The sequence below is a fragment of the Solanum dulcamara genome, chromosome 10, assembly GCF_947179165.1.
Source record: "Solanum dulcamara chromosome 10, daSolDulc1.2, whole genome shotgun sequence".
Lineage (NCBI taxonomy): Eukaryota > Viridiplantae > Streptophyta > Magnoliopsida > Solanales > Solanaceae > Solanum > Solanum dulcamara.
The window spans coordinates 68,788,006-68,811,456 of record NC_077246.1 but is presented as its reverse complement, the minus strand read 5'-3'; the positions used below and the strand labels follow the sequence as shown (position 1 = coordinate 68,811,456).

The window sequence follows — 23,451 nt, the reverse complement described above, 5'->3', positions numbered from 1 at the left end:
TCCTGGATGTATAATTTCGCATAATCTTCTGCGGTGTCAGTAGTCTTAACCGCCAAAAAGTGAGCTGATTTCGTCATTCTATCCACAATCACCCAAATGGAATCATGTTGCTTTCGAGACCTCGGTAGACCTATAATAAAGTCCATGTTAATCGTTTCCCACTTTCATTCCAGAATTTCCATGTTTTAAGCTAAACCATATGGCCTTTGGTGTTCAATCTTCACCTGTTGACAATTCAGGCACTTGGAAACAAATTCCGCAATATCCCTCTTCATCCCACTCCACCATTAGATTTCCCTCAAATCATGATACATTTTTGTGGAGCCTGGATGAATAGAGTATTTGGAACTATGTGCTTCGGCCATAATCCTCTTTCGAACATCATCGATATCGGGTACATACAATCTACTCTGGTACCTCAACACACCATCTCCCCTTTTGGTGAAAACTATCACCCCTTGTTTGTGAACAACTTCCTTTAGCCAGAGGAGGATGGGATCCTGATCTTGTTTCTCCTTTACCTCTTCTACAAGTGAGGATGTGGCCCCATCTCGAACGTTTACTCCACCTTTATTGTTCTCTTCGAGTTGAACTCCCAATCGGGCTAATCGATGTACCTTCTTCGCCAATTCCCCCCTCCCTTTTTCCATATGGGCAGTGCTACCCATGGACAACCTGCTAAGAGCATCAGCAACAACATTAGCTTTACCTAGATGGTACAGGATGCTCATGTCGTAGTCCTTGAGTAGCTCAAGCCATCTTATTTGCCTCAAGTTGAGTTTCTTTTGGCTGAAGACATATTGCAGGCTCTTATGATCGGTGAATACATCAACATGCACTCCATACAAATAGTGGCGCCAAATTTTTAGCACAAACACCATAGCTGCCAGCTCAAGGTTATGAGTTGGGTAATTCCTCTCATGAATCTTAAGTTGTCTCGAAGCATAGGCTATCACCTTCCCCCTTTGCATAAACACACAACCCAAACCAATTCTGGATGCATCATAATAGATCACAAAACCCTCTGTACCATCGGACAAGGTTAGAACCGGAGCAGTAGTTAGCTTGGTCTTCAATTCTTGAAAACTCTCCTCACAAGCATCGGACCATTGGAACTTAGCCTTCTTTTGAATCAGCTTAGTCAATGGTGATGATATGGATGAGAATCCCTCTACAAACCTTCGATAATATCCGGCCAAACCTACGAAGCTTCTTATCTCCGTCGGGGATGTGGGTCTGGGCCAACTCTTCACTGCCTCAATTTTCTGAGCATCAACCTGAATACCATCTCCAGATATAATGTGGCCTAGGAAGGCCACTGATGCAAGCCAAAATTCACATTTGGAGAACTTTGCATACAAAACCTGGTCTCTCAAAGTTTGCAAGACGACTCTAAGATGATGGGCATGCTCCTCCTCATTCTTGGAGTAAACCAGAATATCATCTATGAATACAATCACAAACATATCAAGATATGGTTTAAATACTCGGTTCATGAGATCCATAAAAGCTGCGGGGGTATTAGTCAATCCAAAGGACATGACGAAAAATTTAAAGTGACCATAACGAGTCCGGAAAGCAGTCTTCGGAATATCACATTCTCTCACCTTCAACTGGTGGTAACCGGATCTCAAGTCTATCTTTGAGAAACACGTGGCATCCTGAAGCTGATCAAATAAATCATCTATTCTGGGGAGAGGGTATTTGTTCTTTACGGTGACCTTATTCAGCTGCCTGTAGTCGATACACATTCTGAGGGACCCATCTTTCTTCCACACAAATAGGACCGGAGCACCACATGGTGAGACACTCGGCCTAATAAATCCCTTATCTAACAAGTCTTTCAACTGCTCCTTCAACTCTCTCAACTCAGCTGGGGCCATTCTATATGGAGGAATTGAGATAGGCTGGGCATCAGGAAGAACATCAATCCCGAAGTCGATCTCTATATCAGGAGGGACTCCAGGCAGATCTTCAAGAAAGATATCTAGAAACTCGTTGACAATCGGAACCGACTCAAGGGATGGAGACTCAATATTATCACCTTTCACTCGGAAAATATGATAAACACACCCTTTTGAGATTAGCTTCCTAGCCCTAAGGTATGAAATAAACTTACCCTTAGGCGCAACAGGGCTACCCTTCTACTCTATGACAGCCTCATTCGGGAATTTGAATGTGATAATCTGAGTTCTACAATCAATAGAGGCATAATAGACATAGAGCCAGTCCATGCCAATGATTACGTCAAAGTCAACCATGTCCAACTCAACTAGGTCGGTCAAGGTATCCTTGTGATAAATGGACACAGTGCAATCTCTATAGACTCTCTCAGCTAAGACAGAATCACCGACAAGAGTGGCCACACTAAAAGGCTCAAGAAGACGTTCAGGAATTTTATTGAATTTACTAGCCACATAAGGAGACACGAAAGATAGGGTGGCACCCGGATCCATCAATACATAACAGTCAAAAGAAGAGACTCGAATCACACCCGTCACGACATTTGGAGAGTTCTCCTGATCTTGGCGACTGCCCATGGCATATAGGCGGTTTGTACCTCTACTCGTACCTGAAGTATTGCCCCTCTGATTACCTCTAGCTGGTGGTGTGGTGGTAGAGAACTGGGCTCTATTCCCCCATGCTGGACACTCCTTCTGAAAATGGTCTATTTGGCCGCATTTATAACAATCCATCTTTCCCACTCTGCACTCTCCTAAGTGAAGCTTACCACACTTAACGTATGGTGGCTTCCCTTGCGCACCTTGACCCATGCTAGCTTGGGATTGAGAACCCTGGGGTTTGAAATTCTGGCGACTTTGTCCCTGCCGATCATACCTGTTTTGCGGCATCGGTGCACTGGCGGTAGATGAGGCATAGTTGGAAGGCCTCTTCTGGAAGAAGGACCTATTGCCCTTGTTTTGCCTCTATTCATTCTCCTGGCCCGCTGATTTTGCCTTCTTGCTCATGTGCTCTTCTCTGTCCTTTCTCATCTCCTCCTCCACCTGTTGGGTGTACACCATTAACCTTGAAATATCTATATCAGAGATTAACAACGCCGCTTTGCATTCCTTCTTTACATGTCTCCCCAAACCGGAGACAAACTTCCTCATCTTTAACCTCATATCTAGGGTCATTTCGGGAGCATACCTGGACAGTTGAATGAACTTAAGGCTGTACTCCTTAACAGTCATACCCTCTTGTTTTAGGTTTACAAATTCCTCCACTTTCGCTTCCCTTAATTCTCGGGGAAAGAAGTGGTCAAGGAAGGCTCCCTCAAATTCATCCCATCTAGCAGGTTCAGCATCCTCACCCCTACCCTGTTCCCATTAGTTATACCAAATGTTCGCCATATCTTTGAGTTGATAGGACACCAACTCGACCCCCTCAATCTCCGTAGCATGCATAGCTTTCAGAATTTTCCACATCTCATCAATAAAGTTTTGGGGATCTTCATCTACCTTAGAACCCGTGAATGCCGGCGGATTCATCCTCAGAAACTCTCTAATTCTAGTGGTAGAAGATGGCTCTTGGGAGCTAGAGCTAAGGGTCGGCGAACTCTGATTACCACTTCGGGAGGCGATTAGTTGTGTGAGCATTGCAATTGCCCCTCTAAATTCTGCCTCTAATGTGGGTGCAGGGGAGTAGATAACACTTGGGGTGCCTCCGAGTATCTCGCAGGTCGGCCTCTAGCCCTTTCCGGGCGTGCCTCGGACTAGGGCATCTCAGCGTTATCAATATTCCTCTGGCTAGCAGTACGTTTTAGAGGCATTATCTGTAACGTACATACGCATGAATTAGAAAGGAGTCTTATAGAGTTTTAACTCTATCGCACAAAGTCAGAGTATGAAAGAAGTGAAATAATTCATAATGTCCTATAGCCTCTTGCTTATAAGTGTGGTGCACAACACACCCATAAGCAAGACTCTACTAGACACGGCTTCATAGACTCCCTAGGACACTTGAACTATGGGCTCTGATACCATGTTTGTCACGCTCCGGGAGGGTACCCTAGACGTGACCGGCACTTGAAAGCCATTTCTGACCTTCAAGCGAACCACCTGATTCAGTCACCTCATCATTCAATCATACTCACCCAAAGGAGGGGTCAATCATAGCATACAATTTACATTGCAGGGCCGAAGGCCAAATATATTCAAGTCCAACAAAACAAGTAAAATAGGACTCCTCAAAATAACAGTCCAACCTTCCCACACTCTAGTCTATGAAGCCTCTATCAAAGTCTAGAAGGTACCGATGACAAGTCCATGGCTACCAACACTCAAAATAAAAGGAATGACAACAAAACTGTACAAGAAGGCTCAATATCCTTTAGGAACTAGGAGGACTCACCAACTAGCTGGAAGTGTATGTGGATCTTCAACGGAGCGCCGGTTGATGATCTCTAGTACCTGTCTCTGCATCATGAAACGATGCAGGACAAATGGCGTCAGTACATGGAATGTACGAGTATGTAAAATGGCCGAATATAACGAACATCAGGGAAGAATTTATCAACTCGGGAGCTCAACTCAAGAGGAATAACAACTCAATCAAATGTCCTAAGTCTAAACAAGAATATGATTTAGACGGAACCAATCACATACAATTCAACTCAATCTGACTCAGAGTACTATCAAGACCTATTTGGGAGTTTCTCTTAACCGACAACCATCACTTATGAGCCAGTGAAAGTAAAACAAACCGACGTTGTTGCCGCGTCCGTTCATACTTTTCCAGGGTATGAACGAATCAACAAATCATGGATCCAATCCAACTAGGTCCTATAATATCAGGACAAATCTCTCGGGGAAGCATCCGACTTTAACGGTTCCATCTCCCCTACGTTTGGCGACGTAGTTATTGGGTTCGAGTATGGACTATACTCTTGCCCAATTCGGTGCTCGATACTTCTCCCAACACTCAATGCTCATAAAACTCCATCCAATCAACTCAATCAAATCATATCGACAAGTCTCATTACAACCTTGTCAACTCATCATCTCTATCACAATCAAATCTCTTCTAATCATACTATCCGATCAATCTCAATCATATCTTCAAAAGAAATTTAAATGCATATATATAGCAACATCTAGATATAATCAATCATTCCCTCCATCCATATGAGAAATCTTTGAGACTCATCACAATTTCAAGACTTTAAATTTACATTTTTATAATAAGCAACATTTTAAAGAAAATAACATCTTTTATCAAAATCTACATAGTCAAGAAGATCAATAGAACATATTTAACAACTCATTTTCATCAACTCATTTTGGGAACTTCTTAATTCAACAACATCAATACCTATAGAATCAAATAAATATGGGATAAAACTCATTTAAACTTAGACCATACCAAGAACTCCATTTTCATGAACATCTATCCTCAAAGCAAGAATAAGGCACATGGGTGGACTCAACCCATGTTTTGGATAGCCTTACATACCTTAGTGAAGACTTGAAGAAAACCTTGTGGTTGGGTCTTCAATGGAGGACTCAAATCTTGAAGCTCTTGGACTCCTTTTTGTTGGAAATGGAGAAGAAGAAGAAGAGAGAGAGAAGCTAGGGCTTTTTAGAGAGAGGGTAAGGCTGCAAAATGTGTTCCCAAAAGACCAAGGGTGACATATATATAATTTGGGTAAGTTCCCAAATTGCCCCTCCTCAAAAGTTCTGAAAATAGGCTAAAAATGCACCTGGCGCGATAGTGGCGCATGGCGCTATTGCAGCGCCAGGCTGAATACGCCTAAAACCTGCACACCTCGTAGTGGCGCGCCGCGCCAGAGACCAAACTACTGAGGCATGTTTCTGGCGCGATAGTGGCACGTCGCGCCCTTACAGCGCCAAGGCCATATTTTCTGGGTTTTGGAAATTTGGCCTGAAAAACCCTGCACAACTTTTAGTGGCACGCCGCGCCTGAGCCCAAACTACTGAGGCATGTTTCTGGCGCGATAGTGGCGTGTCGCGCCACTGCGGCGCCAAGCCCAGTTTTCCAGCAATTGCAACCCAGGCTTGAAAATCTCTGTTGTGCTAGTTCATCTTAGGATCGTCATACCTCTCGACTCCGAACTTCAAAAGTTTCATTCTTGGTGGCGTTGGAAAGAATACTCAACGACCTTTGATTTGATGGGTCATGGGCCCCCCAGATTGTCGTCTTTTCAAAAGATAGGGTCATTAGAAGTCGACCCCTTATGCGAACTCCTACCCAAACTTAGCCACGACGAATCTTTTAGATTTAATTTGATCCTAGGGGTCCTTCATGACCCCACCTCACCTCTAACGCTGCTCAAATTCTCAAAGACTCATGCATACGCTCCTTAATACTCGAGTTCGACCCTACTCGTATACAAGAAGGATTTGAATTTTAGGGGAAATTTTTTTAGGGGTGTTACACCGTAGGTGGCTCAGTTTCATCATCATCATCAAATGTATCAATATCATCATTATCTACATTATCATCATCATCATCATCATCTAGTGATTCATCAAAACTACCATATCTTCTATCTAAATATTCATGGTCTAATTGAGTATTACTATCAATATCAAAACAAGTATTATTTACATGCGTATAATCATCCGTGTCAATACGTAATGGTGGTTGTCTAGTTTTAGATTTAGAAGAATTACCACCAAATTTAGTTTTTCTAGTTAAAACATTAGCAACACTAGCTAATTGATTTTTTACTTTTTCTAAAAATATTTTTGTCTCCGAAATCCATATTTAAATTTTACAAATATGCAAATTAAATAATACAAAATTTAAACACACACAAATAAATAAGTAAACTAGTGAAGACTAAATAAGCGAACTATTAAAATTTTACAAACATGCAAATTAAATATACTACGTAAATTAAACACAAACAAATAAATAAATAAACTAATAAAGTCTAAAAAGATGAAAATTGTAAGTTGGAACGAATGTACCGAATATTTGCGTAAAAATAGGTGTAAAAGCCGAAAATTGCTGAACTTGAAGCTTGAAGATATTCCAAAATAATCCACCAAAATTTTCCAACTAATATAATTTAAGAACACTTAATAAAGTATTTTAGAAATAACAAAACTTGAAAGAGTTGAGAGTTGAGAGAGTAGAAAGTATTGTGAAAAAATTGTAAAGGGGTGGGGGATTTTTATAGTTAAAAATAGGACCTAATTGTATTTTTTACAAACTTTAGGATATTATAAAAAATTGGGGGATAGGGGGTGTTTAGGGGGCTGATGGGGTAATATAGCCATTGGGGTGGGGGGCCAAACGACTATATTAACGGCTAAAATATAAAAAATTTAATTTTCTGGCGGAAAAATCTGGACCAATACTGGCGCAAACCGGATCGGGACGGACCGATAAACCACCACCCACCCGTCCCGTTACCCCTACCCATCCCCCCATACCCCTACCCCTATCGGAACTTACTGGACCGGGATGGAACCAGAATCGGATCGGGACGGACCGGTACCGCTACCGGTACCAGTAAGTTCCGGTTCCGCTGCCAGCCTTACTCTTGCTTGCTCACGACCCTTGAACCCAGAACATGATCCTGGATCATCATCTTGGACTTCTACTCAAGACTTCAAAGTCTCAGAACATCCGCTTTTGCTGAACAATTGTTCATTAGCTCAGGGACAAGTCTTTATACAACAAAAGACACATAATGAGTATAAAATGATAACATTATACCTCAAACACAATTAAAGTGTAGTAAATGAAAGGGCGAAATGTAGCTAAAAACTCGTGTTTATAGCCTATCATCAGTGTTGGATAAAAAAACAAAAAGATTATTACCTAAGATAATCAGTTGTAAATGTTCATGACAATATGAAGTGTTGACAAAATAACAGATCACTAGTAATACTCTTATCATAAACATTTACTTATAGATTCTGACTTAAAGTTGATCTCTAAGTAAGTTGATACTAAACTGTGAGAGTGAGTAACGAAATGAAAGAAATGATCACCATGAATTGGGATTTATTTGTATATTTACCTGTTTGATTTGTGATGTACAGACTTGCGATCAATTTCCTGCACACACTCGAGGATAACCCCTCCTTTCATTCTCTCTGGAATCTCCTTCAGATCTGGACATTGTTGAATGCTCAAACGTTTAATCCGAGGCATGGCACTTGTGGCTAAATGCCATCTTTCCAGGTTTTGAAGATGAGCAAGACTTGGGAACTCCAGTTGACAGAAGCTATTATCGCTGCAGGTAATTTTTATTCCTTCGTAAGCTCTAAATAGATCGAGATTCCTTAGATTTGGCAACTTCCCTAGAGTAGGCATGGGATCTTCAATAAGTTCTGAGTACCGAAGGAATTTGGAAACTGCTCCGATAGGGGCAGTTTTTCTATTCGCCCCTCTAACCACAACTTTTGAAGGTTTTGTCAAGAACTAAGATATTCAAGGGTTGGAAATGATTCATAAGCTACACAACACAATATGAGAGTGCTAAGGTTTTTCAAGCTGCTAATGTTGTTTAGGGAGTAAGTTTTCTTTATACTATACATGATTAATTCATGAAGATTGACTAACTCAACAGGATCAACATATTTCCACTGATCACAAGAAATGTGTTTTAGAACATGGAGACTTGTGAATTTGTGAAGTTGCAGAGATTTTCTATACGGAGCAACTAAATGCCTAAGATTTATTAAGTTAGATGTCTCCGGGTTAATATGCAATAGCGTGAACTATCCTTATCCAAGACTTGGAGTGTCATCAAATTCTTGAGGTTGCCAATGGAGGAGGGAATATTACAGTAGTCTCTCAAGCTTAAGAACTTGAGTTGGTACAAAATTCCTATGGCATCTGGTAATGGAAACAACACCGTTCGATTCTCCAAGTGCAACACATATATATGTTGGAACGCATTTTTGAAATTCAAATGTCTCATATTATAAAAACCAGCAAGGACCATAAGTGACCTTACCTTCAGGCTGGAAAAATCAAGTGAGAAGTACCTTTCTGCTTGATCATGAATGGCATGTCTGAGACATAAGGAGGATATGGAGTGGTTTCTTGTATCATAAATGTCAAAGAAGTTTACCTTCAATGCTTTTTGTATAGCGAGATCACGAAGTAGATCATGAATCTTACAATTGACAACATTTTCCCAAAGTGTATCTGCCACTTGAACCAAGCTTCGTCTTATTAGCTCATTCAGGACACATTCAGTGACGTCCTCCATTCTTTCTTCTCCTCTTGGTATGAATCCCTCGTCCATCCACAGCCGCATTATGTTTTCAGCACAGATCAAATGATCTTCTGGAAAAATACCAAAGTAGAGAAAACACTGTTTGAGAACAGTTGACAGATCATTGTTGCTTAATGACAGTATGTAGGAGATTTCAACAGAGTCATCTCGCATATGCCGCCAAAGGTGTGCTTTCACCTTTTGCCATGCTTCTAGCCCCCGTTTATGTGAAAGCAAACCGCTTAATATGACAATACCAAGAGGTAAGCCTCCACATTTGTCCACCATATCCCTAGCTAGCCTTTCCATTGCTAGGACCATTACCTGAACATCAAGTAGTTTCCTGCAAAAGAGGTCCCAACTTTCTTCTTGGCTTAGGAAACCCAAGTCTATGGGCAAAACCTTTTTCAGCCGCTCTTTCAGCAACATCCTCCTTGGGTGTTTTAATAATCACTCTGCTGCCATCCTTTCCATCTGGGAAGGCTCTTTTCAAACTTTCCCATGCTTCTCTCTGCCATAGATCATCAACCACCAAAAGGTATCTGCGTTCTTTCAATAGATCACGAAGGTAAATTTCTAGATCTCTTTCTTCTATCCTTTCCAACAAATCTAGAATTCCTTTGGTGCAACCTTGGATGGATTTTATGATATTCCTAAGGAGATCCATTGTGTTGTACTCTTGCGAAACACATATCCAAACGCGTGTTGGGAAGCTAGATACTATATTAGGAGTGTTGTAGAGGTTTCTTGCAAGAGTGGTCTTGCCTAACCCCCCCATACCATAGATGGAGATGATGCTTCTACGTGGCTCGTCTTTGAGTAGTTCAGCTAGCAATCTTTCTACAACATCCTGAAAGACAACAAATGTGTGATCCTCATCTATATAGGAGGTAGTTCTCCTCAATGTTCTAACCATAACAGACCTGTTGTTTGGCCCTTCTCCTCCTGCATTATTAATATCTCTAATACCATATGTTTCTCTTTTGCGAGAAATATCAATGAGTTGCTGCTTGAGTGATTCTATCTCCCTCCTTGCTCACATTGTAGAAGAATTTGGTCTCCTTCCTACCAATGCAAGTGCAAACCTTAAGACGACTAGCAAATCCATCGTCATGATCACCTTTACTTGCAGCCTCTAAGCTGTAAGTCTCGAGTATAGCAACAGCGTCACTAGCAATAGAGTTGATCTCAAACACCCATTGTTGAACTCTTTGATCTTCAACTTGCTTTTCTTCTGCACCTTTGAGGAAAGATGGCATATACAACAGCTCATTTCTCAGCCACTGCACATTCTCTCTGAGATTTCCGCGGACCGTAATTTCCTGTATGAGGAAATCTCCTAGTTTTTTTAACTGCAAATGACACAACAGCATCAATCATTTTTCAGGAGCCTTATAATAACTCTTGATTATGAGTTTTGTTTTAGAATTGTACATGTTTTACTGTAAATTTTATAGTGATCATTATCGTGTTAAATGGAGGAGTCCATTAATTTATGTGATTAAAGCTTAGAACTCTGCAATTTGTGAGTAATTAGCGTGTAATTACGCGTAAAACGAGGTTCGTTTTATGTGATTAAAGCATAGAAAATCCGGAAATATGATCATGGGGCTTCTACTTTATGAGGAAAAGAGTCAAAAGTAACAAATTGTGTTGTACTGTACCTAATAAAATAAATTTGTTTGATCATCATGATATTTGTGTTCACATTTTTGTACTGAACTTTTACGTATCAGAAAGAAAAATAAACATTTACACAATCATGTTTTTTTTAAAAAAAAAATAATAATATATGTATTACATGTAATTTCTTATTTATTCGAAATAAAGATGCAACACCAACTATGATAAAATAAATGATATTTTATGGCATAAATTAAAGTTAAATCGGTGCGAAATTATGATGAAAGCACAAACAAAAAGGAAAAATCTCTCTTAACTATTGTATTACTAAGTATAAGAGTCTAGGAAGCAGGTGTTCGTAGGTGTTGGTCAACATGCCTGCTTCCTAGATTACTACTTAATTATTTTATATATTTTTTAAATTTATTTTTTTATAGTATGTTATATATTTAAAAATTACATAAAAATATTATAAATGACAATAATTAATTATTTAAAATATTTAAAAGATATATAAAAAATTCGATTAATTTTTGAAATTCTATCGGCGCCACATAAATTAAGACAAAAAAAAGTAATATATATTATTTGAAATAACTAAATAGTACTATAAATCATAATAATTACAACTTAAAAATTTAAATGACAGAAAATATTCGGTTGATTTTCGAAATTTATCAGTGTCATATAAATTGAGATAGAGAAAGTTACATATTTTATTTTAAAATGACGTAAAAAGTATTATAAATCACAATAATTGACGCCTGCTTCCTAGATAGGGGTAATTTAGTTTTATTTTGTATTTTTTCCGTTTTAATTTGTTTCTCCCGAAATTTATCAGTATCATATAAATTGAGATAGAGAAAGTAACATATTTTATTTGAAAATGATATAAAGAGTATTATAAATCACAATAATTGACAACTTAAAATATTTATAAAAGACATAAAATTTGGTTGACTCTCCAAATTCTATCAATGCCACATATATTGAGATGAAAAAAGTAACATATATTATCTAAAATTATATAAAAAAGTAATATAAATTATAATAATTAATAACATAGAATATTTACGATTCATAAAAAAATTAAATTAATAGGCTCTCCAAATTTAATTTGCGTAACATATATTGAGCACAAAGTGAGTAACATATTCACGGGCTCCAATGTCTAGTTTTATAATAATTGTAGAAAACGAGGCAGGTAAAATGAAATTGAAAGGAAAGAATGACCAAGAAAAAGTACTCGTCTTAGAATACTTGTCATGTTTTTTATTTACACACTTTTTAATAAATATTAATTGTCATAATATATAAATCTGTTTTTAATTTGGCTTCAATTGATATTTAAGTTTTCCAACTTTATATATATACACACAAACATGTATAAAGTTGAACAAGTAGACACACGCGTCCTACGTGACATAATATATATAAGACGCCATATAGGATGCCGATGCGAATTGCGAACATAGGACACTAAGTAGGACATGTCTACTTGTTTAACTCTATACAAGTTTAAATGTCTACTTGTGTATATCCAAAATTGAAGGGTATAGATACCAGATGGGGCCAAGTTAAAATGACATGTTTATGTATTATGCCAACATTAATTAAGAGATTATTTTATTCTTATTTATGTCTTAAGCTATAATCTCTCTTTATTGAATATTACTTTGTTTATGTGAATATTTGTAATTTTCAGTTTTTTCACAAACAATTACTATTAAGGATAAAATGACAAAAATAAATTAATTTTATCTTGAATTTCCAAATGATAAGTATTTTAAGATAAATATTTTTAATAATAACGATAAGTATTTCAAAATGGTGGGAGTACTACGAACCTACTATCCACACAATAGGAAAAGAATGAAATTTTATTCATGGCATTAAGGTATAAAACGAAGTAAAAATGAAATTGACAAGAAAGAGAAGTATGAAGTCACATTAGAGATGATTCAGAAGCATACTGTATAAAGACAATAAAGGGAACTTTTATTGAACTGAGATTTCACAAGGTGGAAAATTGTTTTGGTTCTCATTACAATTTTCAAAAAGGAACAATAATCTACAAACAAGATAAAAATGTACTTTTGTTTTTCTTCATAAATTTATTTCCACTGGTTTGCAACAATGTCAGCAAGATCAACCACCCTCTGTGAGTAACCCCATTCATTATCATACCAAGCAATAACCTTAACCATATCATCTCCCATAACCATAGTGAGTGAAGCATCAACAGTTGATGAAACGTCACTGCACCGGAAGTCAACTGACACGAGTGGTTCATCGCAGACAGATAGAATGCCATTGAGTTCATTATCAGAAGCCTCTCTGAATGCAGCATTCACTTCCTCAGCAAATGTCTTCTTGGATACTTGCACAACAAGGTCTACAACCGAGACGTTAGGTGTGGGAACACGGAGGGCAATGCCGTTGAGTTTCCCCTTAAGGTTTGGGAGGACAAGAGCCACAGCCTTAGCAGCACCAGTTGAGGTTGGAACTATGTTGAGTGCTGCAGCTCGTGCACGTCTAAGATCCCTGTGGCTTGCATCAAGAAGCCTTTGGTCACCGGTGTAAGAGTGAGTAGTTGTCATTGTTCCTTTGATAATGCCTATGGTAAAGGACAAATAATTTATTGATGAGTTTAAGTTATGTACACTAACAGTATATATACATGCTCGTGTATAACTAGATCAAGATGTATTACCAAATTTTTGGTCAAGAACCTTGACAAAAGGAGCAAGGCAGTTGGTGGTGCAAGAGGCATTGCTGATGATAGGTTCATCATGGTTGTAAAGTTCAGCATTCACACCAACGACATAAGTAGGGATGTCACCTTTTCCAGGAGCGGTGATTAGCACCTTCTTGGCTCCAGCCTGGATGTGTTTCCCGGCACCTTCTCTGTCGACAAACACTCCGGTACCTTCTATGACCAAGTCAACCCCAAGATCTCTGAACAAATTACACAACTTTTTGAACAATAGTTTAGATGTTAACTAGGTATCTCAAGCTAGTACTATATGTTGCCACATGAGCTAAATTAAGCATGCTATAATTCAGATTTAATGGTCAAAAACATGCCTAATCTATCATTTTTTCGCGAGTTTCATACCTCAACTATCCGTTGTTCTCTTTATGTACTTAAATTATCACTCCTTTAGTATTAAAACACACCTCGATGCTGAGTCGGCCAAATATTTGTTCTCAATCGATAACAGGTGCATATAGGTCAACTCAATATCAAGGTGTGTTTTAATACAAAGGGAGTGATAGTTGAGGTATGAAACGCGCGAAAAGGTGATAGTTTAGGTGTGTTTTTACTATTAATCTATAACTTATGGCTATTAAAACTTATAAATACTGTTTCTGTTTAGACACAGCTGATAATATGAGTTCCCTGAATCATAATACAGAGTTTTTATTAGTCTTTTCTTCCCTCAATATATTATAACTAACTAGCAATACTGGTCCAAGTTGATTGCTATTTTGCGATAATTTGAATTTTATACATTGAAAATTAGAAAATGTAAAGATTTTTTTATACTAGTCGTCCTAAAACCGGTTATAGATAAACAACAACTAGTAAGGTGAATATGTAACTCGAGAAAAGACGATAACTAACCTGCTGTAACCAGTTAAGCTACAAATTTATTATGTAAATTTTGTTAACACTATATGTGAACGTATACAACTTAAATCCTTTTATTACATGTTAGTATGAAAGAACTTACCCCCAGGGGAGGTTGATGGGGTCGCGGTTGGAGACGACTTGGATGACTTTTCCATCAACAGAGATGCCATCAGTGCCAACCGGCTTGACGTCAGCATCAAAGATGCCAAGGGTGGAGTCATATTTGAGAAGATGGGAGGCTTGCTTGACACCACCAGTGTCATTGATGGCAATGACATCAAGGGGTGAGTCTTTTCTACCATGCCAACACCTCAAGAAGTTCCTTCCAATTCTTCCAAATCCATTGATAGCCACTTTCAACTTTGCCTCAGCTACTACCCTCCTGTTCTTCCCTCCTCCAATCTACATTTTATAAAATCCAATTACCACAAGAAACATCATGCTATGTAATGACGATATAATTGTTGGAAGCTATGCTATTCAGACTCTTCAGAAATGCTGACATGTGCATGTCGGATACTCTAAAAGTAGTGGATTTTGAGAGAATCCGACATGAATGCAACAACAATTTTGGAGAGACTGAGCAACATAAAATAGGTTGGAAGCAATATATAGATGTTTATACAATGTTCATTTTATGTGGCCTAAATTTTCTTTAATAATTTCATCTATCCAAAAGGTCCTCTTAAATTGTTCTTGACCAATAATAAACATTCAATATAGAAAAGGTAGCACATACAAGAAAAGAAGAACATAGAGAACATCTTGATCACAACTATACATGAAGGGATCCAAGTTATATACACCAACAGTACTAGAGATTTTTTACACTATCAATACTAATTAAAGGTTATGAAAAAGATTTACTTATACTTACTTTATAATTATTTACACCGTCAGTTCACATAACTTAAACTATCTTATAATGCAATAGTAGTAGTAGAATAATAATAATAATACTCACAACAGAGGTTTGTAAGGCAATAACAGAGAACAAGTCATCATTAGTTTTCCTCCCAAATGGAACAGCTGATGATGTTCTCAGACCAGAGAATTCAGAGAATCCTTTGTTTCTGACCTGTAGATCAATTCAATAAAAAAAAAAAATCAAATCAACAAGCATATGTTATAACTACATACGCCTCAGTTCCAAATAAGTCAGGATCAACTAATAATAGATAGAATGAAGGGCGAGTGAATGAGGAACCTGAAGAGAAGAGTTGGCTACTGAGAGAGCAGCCATTGTTCTTTTAGAATTACAGCAGCAGCAGTACAGTAATGTGTTGATGAAGAAGATGTGGAAGTTTTATGAATGAATGGATGGAGGGAAGAAAATGGATGAGATTATGGATGATAGATAGAAAGATAGCCTCTCACTCATTGTATGGTTGAGATTTTTTGTCTACTTGTATGTTCCATTTTAATTTTTTTTACTTATGTGCTAGATGAACTTAACTGGTAAATAACTCTTTTGAATATGCACATTTAGATTACATCAATTCATCTTCATTGTGTCGGTTGAACACGTCAACATACAAAATGATCATCTAAAACACCTTCAAAATTTATGTGACATGTCAGCATCGGAATGTCTACGAAACACAGTGGAGATGAGATGAGTTAGAGTGTTTAGTTGTCAGTTGAAATTAAGTTGAGGTATCTAAATGTACACTCTCAAAGTTGAAATGCTTATTTGTCAGCTAATATCAAGTTAGTGTTTGTTTTATATATTCTACCTTTATTTTTATAATCGATATCTGAATTCAATGGTCCTTCTAATATGAATTTGATCATATGTTTCATTTGCTTCTTTTAATAAATGATATAAATACTTTTATTTTCTATTTTCTTATTAAACACTAAAAATAAGTATAAAAAAATATTTTCCATCATATCAAAAATATCCCTGGAAATCGAATAATCTTTTGTTATTTTTCATTCAGTGTCCAATATCTGCATTTGATGTCTAGCTAAATTTAAATTTGTGCCGGAAAATCTCACATTAAAGGTAAAACGGTCTCCAAAAAAACTTATTTCGTCTACAAAATGAAAAAAATTAAACATGCTTAATCTATACCTCCTTAAATTCAGTAATAAGTAACTTCATTATGGCAAAATCAATAAGTACGTTATTAAAAGGTAAATTGTAGTTTTATTGTGATCAATAAAGCAAAATTCTAATTAAATCTTTTTCAAAGAGTTTTATTTCTATTTTTATGTGCAATTGCATTTTTTTCTTTTCTTCAATTAAAGATATGTACAAATTAATGACATGGTAGTTATTTATCCATAAAAAACTGCCACCTGGTCACTAAAACTCCCTGTCATTGGACATCCAATGACTAGAAATCCTTTGTCCATATCCATTTTATATATATTATAAAAATGTATTTTAATTTTTTTCATTTGGTCCCAATGATCTTTATAAGGACTTCAAATTACATTGAAAGAAACATCAACACCTTTGCAAATTTGTGGCTTCAAAAAAGTTTCTTCTTTTATATGATATCTACACTTATCCTTTGGATTTAAAATAGTGGTGTGTTGGGTAGGGAGGAAAATGTTTTTTTTTCCGCAAAATAAATTATTTATTTATTAATGTTTGGTAAAACAAAAAATATATGGTATGTGTAGATGTGTATTTCTAGGTAATTTGATTGTGAAATCAAATTATACAATTTTTCTCAATCTTCCTAACTAATTTACAAAATGTAGTCCAAGACTTCTTCATTTGACAATACTAATGAACGTTGCAATTCCCACTAAAGAACAATTATACTTCATAAAATTACTTGAACGGAGGATTTATCAGAAACGGTCTCTCTACCTTCACAAAGTAGGTTAAGGTTGCGTACACATCACCCTCCCAACCTCCTCAGACTCCACTTGTGGATTACACTGAATATGTTGTTGTTCTAAAATCAAAGTTTTGTTGATGTTCTACTGGTTTTTGTCGCTGGTCGCCACACCCCACTAGTGGTTCTAGCAATCTTTGGAGGGTCCTTCAGAGATGTTGCAAGCTGAACTTCCAATTTTGAAGGATCCAAAGACAACATTACGCGGATAAAATCATCTAAATCAAAGCCGCTTCCTGTATCTATGTTATTGTCATTGACGTTAGCCGAGGAGGGGGAAGCTGATTCTTCTGTGCTCCCCTCAACGTCGTCTCCAACAATAGTATTAGAAGTAGACTCTTTTACCTTGTAATAAGAGTTTTGATCTAAATTCAAGAGCCTCTTTATGCTATCAATCGCCGGATCAATGACGTCTAAGAAGCCCATAATCCACGACTCATCATCGACAACTTCAGTACGCTGTGTAAACAAAAACATCTAATGATGTAAAGATGGGGGAAGTGTAGCTATATGGAACACTGATTTAGTTAAGCAGTAATCGTGAATATCGAAAACGATGCTTAAAATGTGGTCATTGAAGGAAATGACTTTATTCATGGTGAATTCTCATTTACCTGTTGAAAGTAGAGATTACGGATTTCCTCTGCACGGACAGAGTTGCCTTGATCTTCCTCCAAATTTGCCCATGTCATCCATGTTATATAGCTCTGAGAGTTTATGTTCAGAGACGATCTGAATAATCTTCGAGCAGCTGATAGATTTCCAGCTCTTTGCTCCAAAACACCCCAAGCCTACAAACCAAATCTCAGAGTCGTAAACAACTCTTGGTACATTTCCTATGGGAAAAAGATCACATATAACCAGAATTTACTACTTGTTCGAACAAAGGAGAGATTAAGATGCAAGCCACAATTACGAGTATGGACTAATGATTTACTTAGTGTTCATCAAATATAACCTCCACAATTTGCATCAAAATGTTTTACAAAAAGCAAACTAGAAAATTACTCTTATCTATTAGAAATTAACATTACCTGAAGACAGCGTGCAGCACTTTCAGTAGTTGAGTTGATCGATAAAGCTTTCTGGTATAGTTCCCGAGCAGTGGAAATGTTTCCTTCTTTCCACTCCATCCAACCCCAAGCCTATATCAGTACCAAGTTTAGTCAGCATTTGATGCAAGCGTGCATGTTAATGAGAATGAATAGTTGTCGAATAAGTAGATTTCTCTTGAATCTATTTGTGCAAGTAAGAGGAGCTGGCTCCTAAGTGAATCTCGACAAGCAAAGTTGTTAAATTTACAAGTCTTATTATCTTAAGACTGTAAGAACAAATGGAAAAAACACTGATGAGTTCATCAATTGTATTCAGCTCTTTTAGTCTTTTCATCTTATATTTACCATGTCAAGAGCTTGATCTATTCGAGTGAGTCTTTCATTAAGGTTGTAAACAAGTCCACTCGATTATTCTGTTGAAGCTTAAGAACTTAGCATTGCTGAAAACAAAAAAGTGTAAGCATTTTTTTCTGACTTCTGTAGAGATTTTACTATTAAAAAGAAAGGTCTTACAATCCAAACTGGTTGATGCCTTGGATCCAGTTGAGATGCCCTCCGGAATAAAACTCGAGCAAGGTTTGCACTGGAGTTCTTGTATTCTATCAAAGCAAGTGACTGGAGGAGAACAGGATCTCTAGGATTCACCATGTGTCCTATTGTCAGAAGTTTCCGTCCTTGCTCAATATTTCCTAGATTAGCTTCAAAAACTCCCCACACATGCCACGCGAACCTATTTTTGGGACTGGCCTGAACTGCTTTCTGCTTTGTCAGGAGTAGCAAGTACAAGAAAAATAAATAAAACTGAAAATAAAGTGATAAAGGCATCAAATAAAAAGGAAAGGCATAATACATAATGAGATACACAAACTTGGTCTCAGCTAGCAACAAAGCAATCAAACTTTGAGAGTGCACATCCAGACACCTCAACTAGTCTCCACTATGTCAGTTAAACACTCCAACTTACAAAATGATCATCTATACACCTCCAATATTATGTGTTACATCAGTGTCGGGTGTCCACACGACATAGTGAGTACGAGTTGGAGCGTTTGGTTGCCGGTTGAGATCAAGTTGAGGTGTCTAGATGTACACTCTCAAAGTTGAAGGGCTTACTTGCCAGCTGAGGCGGAATTTGAGTTATTGTTTATGTATTATGCCAAAAGAAAATGCTCAATGATCATCGCAAAAGTTCAACTTCAGAAAATACAAACCTCAAATAGCTGCCTAGCGGAACGGTTATTCTCTAACTGAGCCTCTAGTTGAGCCCATGCCTACACAAGAATACAGAATAACTATAAGGAATAAACCAAAGACATGAGTATAAACCACTCGAAAGGAACCAAGACAGATAAAAGTCTTCAGAGAACTCTTACCAGCCAACTAGCACAACTTTTCCGGTTACACCTTGTCGCCTGCTTGAATAAATAGCGGGCTCTTTCATATCGTTTTGCTTTAGCTTCGAGAAGTGCAAGAGTTTGGTATACATACTCATTACCTCCACAAAACTTGAGGCCTTTGCCAAGAAGATTTCTTGCCTTCTTTATATTCCCCTGCTTCAGCTCTAAAACTGCCCATCCGTGCCAGGCTGCAATATGCTTCTTGTCAGCAACTGTCGCAGCATCAAATAGTTCTCTAGCTCTTCGTAAATTACCCATCCTATTTTCCAGAATAGCCCAGCACTAGTCGAAAGGAGTAAGTTTGGTGAACTTTCTGATACAAAAAAGATAATGCAAGAAGACATGTACTATGTCATATTGTTTTCAACAAAGGCACATCATCTGCAAACGGATGTTCTGACCTTGAACCCGATATCTTTAAAGTTAATTCTTTCTTTCCACTAAGAATATCTAAAAGACTTGAGGACCAATCCACTGATACATTTTAAGACACATTCAACGATTACTGATCAAATTCTCTTCTTCTATATCTGAAAATTTGAAGTTCATTCAGAGAAGTATTACACATGACCTTAGACAAGATTATTTCTTGTAGCATGGTGAATAATAGCAAAAGATCCGAAGGCTTAGTATATCAATCAATTGTTCCACATAACCCCCCAAAAATTATTATACGGGGTTAAATATCACTAGGAAACTTCACATAATTTACTATAATAATCGTTATTCCATTTGGGGATATGACATAGTTTTAGGTTGCCAAATCATTAGAAGTAAATACTATGTGCTTAAACAACAGATTCGATAAACTTGAAAATCAACTTATGTGTTATACTATGCTAGTAGACACTTGTAACTTACAACAGACTCCTGTTCAAGCTCAAGATTTATGTATAGTCTGGAAGCACGGGAGAATACTAAATACATTCATAAACATTGTTACAACACTAACCTGCCAAATGTAAGGATTTTCTCCTTGTGTTGCCTGACATCCTTTCTCGTAAACAGTTCTGGCTTCATTAAGTTTTGATTGCTTACTCAAAATCTTTCCCAAAGCAACATATGATCTCCCGTCTTCTGGCCAGACATCAATACACTCCATGCGTAAAAGATCCAGAAATCAGTAACATTATTAAACGAATAATGAGTGTCTTCTGGATATCAACAGAAAAGGACAAGGAATGGTAATATTTTTTGGATCAACGAATGACTACCTGTTGCAAAATTTTCTCTGCATCTGCATACTGAAATTTTCGAGCCAAAATCTTTGCCTTATACAGAGCCAAGTCTAAATTGACTTTAAGTGGCTTCTCTTCGGAACCAGATTCCAGCCTTCTTGGCTCAAAAATTGGCACCTTTTTTGCAAATTTCTTAAGGCCGGCATCAAGTGGAAATGATGAGGAAGATGGTTGCTCTTCCAGAAGATCATTTCTCTCTTGAGAATCCTCAAAGTTACTCACCGCTTCCCCTTTTTCATCACCATTTTCCACGTAAGGCTCCTTCACCGGCCTACGAACAACAAGTAACTCTTCCAAGGACTTCTTCGTAGTGCTGATCTCATCAGAAACTTCATCATTGTAACGTCTATCTTGAGGATCAAACTTAGAAGAGGCTTGTGATGTTTCTGGCTTTTCTTCAAGAAGTGGTGATGAGGAAGACGGCTCACGGGAACATAAGGGAGGTAAAATAGGATGTGAAGGCGATGGTTGGGATGTTCTAAAGGGGGAGGAAACATGAAACTTTGAAGGATTGTGATTCTGAGAATGATAGAAGAGAGTGAAATTAGAGCTCGAAGAAGAAGTAAACGAAAATTGACTCATTGCTTTTCTTGTATCTACACTTGTTTTGGTAAAACTGTTATATACTTTATGGAAGACAATGGTGATTGAATATCGGTTTCTATCTTCACAGGAGATGAAAGAATAAGCAGATAAACTTCAAAGATTAAGGGAAAATTGGTGTCGAATAGCTCAAAATTTTCGATAGTTCAACGGATTCTGAGAAGCAAGCTAATTTAAAAATAATTCAAGACTGCATTTCCTCATAGAAAAGATTATCCTCTCCGGTATGTATTCATCTGTATCCTATTACTCTGAAACAGAAACAAGACAAGATGAGATGGGAAGAAAGTAATTTTCCTCATCCCTATGACACGCATCGTCTTCAAAATCCCGAAGAATGTTTTAACAAACTTCTATAAGTAGCAAATTAATACACTATTCACAAGGATTCAAGATTTCAAAAAAAAAATACACGGGTCAAACTAGTCTATCATTCATGTTTTCTTACCAATGAAACTTCATGACAAAAAAAAATCATCTTATAAACAAAGTGTTGAAAGACATAATTAATCAAATAAAATTGTGCTCTCTCTAACGGCTTAAACTTTTAGGTCACTCACTTCGACATGGTTTTAGGGCAGGCGGAGGTCATAGGTTCGAGTCTCACTGTCACCCATTATCAAAAAGAATATCTACATGATTGACCCATAGCAAAGAACTACGCTGCATATGAGGGGCATGTTGAAAGACATAATCAAATAAATCGAAGTGTATTCACCTCTAACAACTTAAGCTTTTTGATGAGATGGTCGGACTTAAACACATAGTACATAATTCCTTCTCAAACTAAAAAAATTATGCAAAAGGGCTTTAAAAAAAAAAGGAAACATGATCTACACCTTAAACCTTGAAATTCATGTTCACAGCTTGATAACTCACACAAATCAAAGTACTTCCACATAACCAAATACAAAAGCCTAATTTCCAAGAACTTGTCATTAAATATCTCATACCAGTTAAACTAACTTGAATAACCTTCAAAATGTTGAAACTCAACTAAAATGCAGCTGAAACTTCAAATATTAAACAAAAAAATATGTTATTGCAAACTATCTAAAAAAAAGTTATACCAACAAGTACCTAAGCGGAGCTAGAATTTCAACTTTATCGGCTCTAAATTTTAGAATAATGACTTTTAGCTTAATAACATGGTTCTAAATTTGATATTTTTACATATTTTAATAAACCTCGTAAACAAAAATACATAACTTGACCAAAAACTACACTATCCGAGCTTCTAGCTCGGCCCCTGTTAAACTATCAACATTTGGAAAAAGAAAATGGAACTAAAATGTGTGACTTACAAAAATAAAACAGAGATGGACTGATTTCCAACCAAATATGAGAATTCCTTGTTTCTTGAATTGCACCTGAGTCGAAAGAGAAAGAAGAAGAAGTTATTTTACTGTTTGTGCAGCAGCAATGGATGAGATTGTTGATGACTTGGAGATTGCATTTGGGTCACTCTTTTAACTGAATGGCTGTGCTCCTTTCTGCCTACGTGTATGCATCTTCTCATTTCATTTTCTTTCTTTTCTATTTTTATTTATTTTAATGATTATTATTATTTTTGGATTTAAGTTGTATTGACTGATAATGTTCCCAAAGGAAAAAAAAATGAATTATATTATTCTATTGAGAAAAGGTTCATTTATGTCATACGTTAAAAGTTTAATTCATCTATATTATTGTCGTTTGAAAAAAGGTTATTCATGCCGTTATTTTTTAACTATGATTTTGCAAAATTATTGTTTGGAATCTTGTTGAGTTAGATTGACTTTTTTATATAAAAATAAAATAAAATAATGATGTGGTCGAATTATAGTTGATCACGTGTAAGA

General features: G+C 36.9%; 2 protein-coding genes and 1 pseudogene across 2 annotated transcripts; all 3 read right to left on the bottom strand.

The window, feature by feature from the left end:
• Nucleotides 1-7,992: 7,992 nt before the first annotated feature.
• Nucleotides 7,993-10,582, bottom strand: LOC129869916 (putative disease resistance RPP13-like protein 3; annotated as a pseudogene).
• A 2,220-nt stretch (nt 10,583-12,802) lies between these two features.
• Nucleotides 12,803-15,861, bottom strand: LOC129869982 (glyceraldehyde-3-phosphate dehydrogenase A, chloroplastic). The gene is made up of 5 exons (XM_055944529.1): nt 15,670-15,861; nt 15,427-15,540; nt 14,563-14,864; nt 13,539-13,783; nt 12,803-13,442 (listed from the first exon to the last, which is right to left on the bottom strand). The coding sequence occupies exons 1-5, from the start codon at nt 15,703-15,705 to the stop codon at nt 12,940-12,942; spliced, it is 1,200 nt and encodes a 399-aa protein (XP_055800504.1). The 5' UTR covers nt 15,706-15,861; the 3' UTR covers nt 12,803-12,939.
• A 1,313-nt stretch (nt 15,862-17,174) lies between these two features.
• On the bottom strand, nt 17,175-23,060 carry LOC129869981 (protein high chlorophyll fluorescent 107). Its single transcript, XM_055944528.1, has 9 exons — nt 22,915-23,060; nt 20,984-21,861; nt 20,722-20,865; nt 19,746-20,051; nt 19,584-19,643; nt 18,886-19,131; nt 18,352-18,462; nt 17,932-18,108; nt 17,175-17,776 (listed from the first exon to the last, which is right to left on the bottom strand). Exons 2-9 carry the CDS (start codon nt 21,587-21,589, stop codon nt 17,384-17,386), a joined length of 2,043 nt encoding a protein of 680 aa, XP_055800503.1. The 5' UTR covers nt 21,590-21,861; nt 22,915-23,060; the 3' UTR covers nt 17,175-17,383.
• Nucleotides 23,061-23,451: the final 391 nt, after the last annotated feature.